Below are 7,853 nucleotides of genomic sequence, written 5' to 3'. Positions count from 1 at the left end.
ATAAGGCCAAAGAAACATACAAACACACAATCAATAATGATGGGTACATACGCGTAAATGATTCACACTAACATGCATATAACCTAGCATCACACAACTTACCTTGTTACACCTATTTACAATCATACAACGCACATTTCATTCAATAGACAATATAATTGCTTATTTAATTTGATTACGCATTGAACGGATTTCCCCCCTAACCTGCCCCAATGGGGTACTAATACGGGAACTAACCATGCCAGTATAAAAGAACCACTCGTAAGTGGCGGAATTCCTGCGCATAATAAAAAAAGAAAATACAGTGTCATGTAATCCCAGTAGAAGTTATGATCAAATATAAAGTCACATAACTCCCCTCATATGTTCATACTCGAGGTATATACGTTCCAAAAGTTTTGGTGTGTAATCTCTTTCACTTTACGTTTACATATTTTAGACTTGGTGATGACTATTAATCCACAACACAATCAATCCATATAATTCATTCAAGTAATCAAACATTTCAATTTAACTCTAGAATGATTTGTGATCACAAATAATTAAATTGTTGAATCATTTTTAAACTACCTCGGCGTTAAATAACACCTTAAGCGCATAATGCACTACAAATCCTATCCCTCGGTGTTTAGAACACCTTAAGTGCACTTAGGCACCAAGATATAAATTTATCCTCATGTACATAGACACTTAAATAGCTCATTTCCCATGTTTATAACATCAATAAAAGTTATATGAAGCATAATAAAATTCCCTTTCTTTATATTCTCAACCAAATTAAACAATTAGTTTAACTAAACATGCTCTCAATCATGCCAATAATAAAAGTATGGTTCAATAACAATATTTCATAATCACCAATTCCAATAAATAAATTATTTCAACCAATCATGCTTCACTATTATTTCACCAAAACCATTCCAAATCAATCAATAATCAAATTCACCAATTCATAGCATAATACTAACTTGAAATTAATTATACAAGTCCTAGTATATTTCTACACGCTTTAATAAATACCAAGTATGCGAACGTACCTCGAATATGATTTCAAAATCACCACGACTACACGAAATCACTCACTTGGAAGTCCTACAACCCAAAATTACAAAGAGACATTATTAATACCTATTCATATTAAATTTCTAGCAATATATACACTCTTTAAAACATTTTTAAACCTTCTAAAACATGCTGAAAATTAATTAAAACCACATACTTTTATTCCCAATCAATGGGTAATTAAAATCCCTTCAAGAAAACTTTATTCTAGCCTCTACATAAAAATTTCAGCAATATAAATTTTTTTAAACTTGCTGTAATTTAGTTCAAAAATATTAATATCAATAGTTTTAATCAACCACTATTAAATTCCTTCAATAAGCATCAATTTAGAAACCTAGGGTTTATCAATTTGGGACTTTTTCATTCAACATCAAATCTGAAAAATTTATGTATATTAATTATTAATAAAACATCACAACACATACCGAAAACAATAATTAAACCAAGTTGAATTAAATTTAAAATAGGAAGAACAAATTTTTTTTTGCTTGCGCACGCACACACGCACGGGGGCTGTTGCCCGTGCCTCCTGTCGGTGGCTGCTATTGTCGGTCCTTGCTGGTGACGGTAGCCAGCTGGTGGGTGGTTGTGGTGGTGGTGGCCAGCCACGTGTGGTGTGTGGTGTGTGTGTGGGTGGCGTGAAGGTGAGAAAAACAAGAGGGTTAGGGAAAAATTAAGGGGAAAGAAAAATAAGAGGAGAGAGAGATAAAGTTTAACTTTGGGTATTCTCAGCAAAGTCTCAATTTGCTCATAGATGGGTATTTATACCCCATCTGAAAACCCTCATAGCTTAACTTTCCCTTTTTACCCTTAATGATTTCCACTCCTATTCAAAATAGTTATTTGACTCTCTTTAAAATTCTATTGACTTTAAAAATATTTTATAGATTGTATATGCCCCAAAGTTTCTAAATAATAAAATAAAATATTTTCAAAACCAAATAAATAAATAGAAATGAGTTTTTATTTAAAACAAACTTTTTAAATTGTTAAAATACCATAAATAATTCATTTAAATTATTTAAATACGTCATATAATAATACTTTAAATTAATATACGTATGAAAATACGGATTATTACATCTTTATAGCAAAAGTCACTTATAACTGATAAGGTCTTTCTAAGCCACCTTTTTTTTTTTAATAAATTATTTTTTTATAATGTCTTTTTTTCAAAAAGAATTAACTATAAAAGGTACTTTTTGGCTTTTTGATCGATTTTACATAATTAATGAAACATTGGATGGTTTCAAAAAAAAAAAAAAAGATTGCATTCAATTCCTCTTCTTCAACCAAAAAATAGAGATACATAATTAATTTTTTTTTTCTTTCCTTCTCTCATAAAGTAAGTCTTGTATAAGGCGGACTTTGGTTAATTATATTGAAATACGGTTAATTTGATGGTAAGTTTAATTTACCAATTTTTATACTTCAGTAACTTCAATCCATTTAGTTTTAACTTTTAATTTGTAATGAGTTTGATTGTATTTTAATGTGTATATTTCTAATAGATAAATATTACGAAGTATAAAGGATATTATGATTAATCTAATACATTTTGAGTGTTTTTTAAGGGTAAATTTATATTTAAAAAAATTATAACTTTTATAATATATAAGGGTTGTCTAACTGTCTTTAAATTATACTTCATGGTGAATTTAATTCTTCTTACAATAAATTAATGAAAGTGTGTATTATTCAAGAATTTGTGTTAGATTCATAGTTTTGAGGTTAAGATAGTTGGATAGGAAACATGCTGATAAACTATAAAGACTGTAAATTTTAAGGTAAGAGGGAGAAAGGAAGGGATCCTATCCCCATGAGCTTACCCATATTACTCATCTTGAGTAATATATTGTGTTACTACTTAAGTGACATTCCTGTAAATACTTGCCTTGATATTTGCGCTAGAGTAGTCCTAAATTGACGGAGCTCTACCTCCATCATCTTCAAATCCAAAACCCCAACCCACCTCCACTCCATTTTTCCCTTCTTTCTTCCTCCTCTTCACACCGTTTTCAATTTCACTATCGGTACACTATTGAAGCAGCTCAAGCTTTACTCTCTCTTGCACCACCATTTACACAGTTTTCTTTTCGGCGGCTTCACCGCCAAATCAAACGAAAACCTTATGAAAAATGGAGGAAAGAATAGCATGGTTAACCCCAAAGGTATGAGTGTTGTCCAGTGGCGGACTTGGGTTTAGATCTGGTGGGTCAAGTGACTCACCAGGCCCAAAAAAAAATTTTAAGTTATTTTTTTTTTTAAAAAAAAAAAAAACTAAAATCAGTTTTCCCCAAATGACCAAATCACGAATTCAGTTCAAGACTTCAAGCCCTAGCCTTCTTCAGTTCTTCTCTTCGCCAATTCGCCTCTTCCCTTCAATCCTTCATCAATCATCTCCAACTCCAGTTCTCCACTCCAGTTCGCCTCTTCCTCTTCGCAAGTTCGCATCTTCCATTCTTCCTCTTCGCCTGAATCGCCTCATCCCCAGTTCCTCTTCGCTAGTTCGCGTCGTCTTCCTCTTCGCATAATTTCAGGTTAGTCATCTTCATCTACTCATCTTTCGGCTTTTTTTTTATTTATTTATTTAATTGTTGATATTACTTGTTAGTTATGAATTAGTATTACTAAATTTGAACCCTAAATCCCTAATTGTTCAATAATCAACTCAATTTCAGAGAATTTTGCATTATCTGAAATTCTGAATTGTGAATTTGTGAAATGTTTGACACTTTGACAGTGCTCTTCGCTAGCTTGCTCACGCCTCCAGTGCTGGCTGTGCTGCTGGCCTGCTGGGCGGCTGCTGCTCGCTTGCTGCCCTGCTCCACTGCTCCAGTGCTCTGTGTTCTGTCCTCTGTGCTCACCGCTCTTCTCTTCGTCGCTTCTTCTAAAGTCTAATCTCCTATTCTCATTTTGCTAGTAAGTTGATTTCTAATTTTTAGTTTAAAATTCTAATCTTCAATTTATTTCAGTCTAATTAGTTAATTCTATTAAACTTTGGTTGATTTTGTTGTTGTTTGTTTGGTAAACTTTGAACCTTTTGTTAACATTGTTGGGTTTTTGTCTTTTTGATGAAATTTTTTAGTACTATTATTTGGTTGTTCGGTAATTTTTTTTTTTTACATACTTGATTATCGATTGTGACCCACCAGTCGGAAATTCCTGGGTCCGCCACTGGTGTTGTCCTCCTCTATTGAAGCTGATCGCAAAATTTGATTTCTCCATTGAAGACTTTGAAAATCTTCTGAATTTTCTCCATTAAAGACTTTGAAAAATCTTCTAAATTTTCTCCACACTTTGAAAATCTTCTGATTTATCTCCATTAAAGCCTTTTCGTTAACACTGTTTTTTTCACTTTTACCTAACTTAACAAATTTACCCTGACACTACGTAGTAAAATGACCAGCGTGTCCTTTGAATATCTTCGATTGTTGCTCAAATTGAATAACTTGGATTTTCTCCTTAACCCCACAAGTATGAGAAAACAATCACACAATACCCCACAGTATAAATAAATAATACCTAAACTTAATGAAATCTCTTAGGAATTACTCCGTATGTTGTAGCTCCACGCCTCCACTCATTACTCCCTAATAGTTGCATCTGCATAATTATTTATTAGCCTACTCTAGTGTTAGTCAAATATACAATAGTCTAGTTCAATGATGCAAAATAAACCAAAAATTATAATGAAAAAAAAAAAAAAAAAAAAAGTAGAACATTTGGCATCAAATACACGACGTACTACCGTGAATACTACATTATATCAATAAGTGTACATGTTGAAATGCATGTGACAAATCCTTCCATCCAATATTATTTGACAAAATTCTCTAAACATGGGACACTCCTCTTTCACGGGCCTTCTATTATGTAATAATTGCACACCCATTAATTTAACTCACTAACTACCAAAATACACTGTTGAGATCCATCTTAATTTTAACACAATGAAATCTTACAATTAAGGGTTCGTACAATGTCACTATTCATTTATATTTTATAATAACTGGTTTTAGTTTTTGGACTTGAGTGTAATTATTGGAAGTATACTAGACCAATTTATATTCTTATGCTTGACTGTTATGATCAAATCCCTTTTATTTAATTTTATTTTGAAAGTGATTTAAATTGTAAAGTTTAAACCATATTAGTAGTTAATGTTATTATAGGCCGTATAATAATCATGTTTAATTTAATTTTATTATATATGTAGATTAATAAAAAAAATTTGTAAAACTGTATAACTCCTTTGGAGTGAATTTAACAAAATTTTACGTGAATCCGAAAAAAGAACCGAAAACGAATCGGACAAAGTATATGGAGACTGTTTTCATTCAGTGACAGAAGCCCCCCTTTTCTCCTGCTAAGAATTTATGTCATTTAAACCCCCCTTTGTCTTTGCTCATCCAAAACCCAACTATAACTCAACCACATATCTCACTCTTACTCTCTCCATCCTCCACCATGGGCTGCACATGTTGACAATATTTATGTGCTAGAGGCCTCTACCGTAGACTCAGAGCGCGCAGCGCGCAGTTGTCAGACAGACACCGATCCCAAAAGCCTGAAAAACCCGAAAACAAGGAGACCTTACTAACAGAAGATAAAAGAAAGGAGGCTGAAATTCGACGAAATGGGGGTGTGTTCGAGCAGGCCGAAAAGAGGGAACTATGCATGGGAGAATGATCCAAGGATGTTTATACAGAAAATGAGGCTACTGCAGCAGGAGATCAATGCAATATTGAAGCAGAGGGAGGAAGAGACCGAGGTTTACGAGAAAGAACTGATGGTGTTTGCGTTCAGGGAAGCGGAGTGGAAGAAAGAGCGAAAGAAGCTCAGGGAAGAGGTAAAAGGGCTAAAGAAGAGCTTGGAAGAGCGCGAAGAGAGGATCAGACAGATGGAAGAGGAGGCCGAGGGGGGTATTGGTATTGCAAGAAAGAGCGAAATTTCATCAGATGGAATGGCAACAGATTGTCGTAATAGTAGTAATATTGCTGCTGCGGCTGCTGCTACGAGCTTGTCGCTGATGGAACAGATGAGGGAAGAAAGAGCAAGAAGAGATGAGGCTGTTGAAAAATGGAAGATGTTGTATCTTGCTATTAAGCATGAGCTTGATGATCTGATTCAAAGGACACATGAAGGTACACTTTTCGCCTTAATTAAGCATTCTTTCTCATCATATTCTGTGAAATTCAGCAGCCTAGTTAATGTTGGCTTCTTGAAAACAGAATTAGTAGTAATAAATTAGCCTAATTTGAGAAAAAAGTATGAGCCCTCTCAATCATTTTCTATTTATTATATAGAGAGCTACAAAGGGGGTGACTATGATGAGGTTTGATTTCGGGTTTTGAGTATCAACTCGCAAGACTTTACCACTAACATCATCTACTGCGATGATAAAATTTTAATTGTTTCAATGAATTGTTTTGTTTGTTAATAAATGATAAAGATCATGTCCAACTTGTAGCAAAGCTTCAATAGAACTGCAATGAGTGGGGCATACAGTTATTGATGCAGTAACAAATGAGTAATTTGCAAACCAGAAGTTACAATTTATTTTGGTTATATCAGACCAGTAAATTGACAGTTCTAAAATTGTGAACCAGGGACACTAAACTGGAGAGCAGATGAAGAAGAATTGATGGAAGATCTTCAACGGGAGTTGAAAGCGAGGGACGAAACGATTCAAGTGTTAAAAGCACAATTAGCTTCAATGGAAGATGAAGAATATAAGAGGAAAAGGGAAGTGGACATTCTGAGACAAAGTTTAAGAATAATGAGCACCAATAGTAATAATAAGGTTGCAACTTCTGCACATGTTAAAAACCTCTCTAAGTCTTCAATCCGTTTTACTAAGCTAGCGTTTGTAAACTAGAACATTATATGAATTTTGGAATGGAATATCTTAGATTGTATCCAATCAAAGCGATAATGTTTCTGTTAATACTAAATTTTACTCATTTTCGGTTGTTTGATCTGCAAATCTTTGTTGCTGTTTGCTTAGCTACCTTTCAGACTCCTAAATTGAAATAAAGTACAGTATCTGGAAAATTAATGGTCATACTGTAATGTGAAAGTCAAAAATGGTGCAATTATTTCTAAACAAATTATGAAAGTTCAAGTATTTGTTGCCATGTTAAAGTGTCGATGAACAATTACGGGTACGATAAATTGAAAAGCCGGAGAGAGACTAAGAAAAAAACAAATAATAGTGGGAATGAACAAGGTGACAGATTTGCTTACTCGAACTGAAGAAAAAATAATGTGCAAGTAAAAAAGTACAAGGCCTTTAAAAAAGAGAATAATATGAAAAGCACCTATTTTTGGTCTTAACTATTTCTATGCCAGATGAACATTCACTGAGGTTATATGAACACTAGGAAGTGCAGCTCAGAATACCACTGAAACAATGTAGAGCCGAAAGCAACTCATATCTTTCTTACCTTATATTATGCTGGTTTATTTATTTATTAATCTATTTATGTCCCTTGCTTTATTTGTTACTACTATTATTGGAGGAGGATACTAAATGACAAACCACTTAATGTCAAGGTGATATTCACTTTTAGACTCTGTTGCTCGGACTTGGTCGGTTATCCTATCTAACACTGTCGGATATGTTTTCAACTCGGCCATTTGGTAATGTTGGTAAAAAAATAAAATAAAGGATCAAATGTCCTATTCATGTCCGAATGTCAAGAATCCATACTTAAAATAATGAAGAATTTGAGTAACATATTTTTAAGATGAATGAAATTGAATGATCCATCAAAAGAAAAACT

General features: G+C 33.4%; 1 protein-coding gene across 1 annotated transcript; it reads left to right on the top strand.

The window, feature by feature from the left end:
* The first annotated feature begins 5,324 nt into the window (after positions 1–5,324).
* On the top strand, positions 5,325–7,054 carry LOC110727344 (intracellular protein transport protein USO1-like). The gene is made up of 2 exons (XM_021906907.1): positions 5,325–6,212; positions 6,678–7,054. The coding sequence occupies exons 1-2, from the start codon at positions 5,705–5,707 to the stop codon at positions 6,944–6,946; spliced, it is 777 nt and encodes a 258-aa protein (XP_021762599.1). The 5' UTR covers positions 5,325–5,704; the 3' UTR covers positions 6,947–7,054.
* Positions 7,055–7,853: the final 799 nt, after the last annotated feature.

This window comes from Chenopodium quinoa, unplaced genomic scaffold, assembly GCF_001683475.1.
Source record: "Chenopodium quinoa cultivar QQ74 unplaced genomic scaffold, ASM168347v1, whole genome shotgun sequence".
Taxonomy (NCBI): Eukaryota; Viridiplantae; Streptophyta; class Magnoliopsida; order Caryophyllales; family Amaranthaceae; genus Chenopodium; species Chenopodium quinoa.
This window is presented reverse-complemented; position numbering and strand designations above follow the sequence as displayed.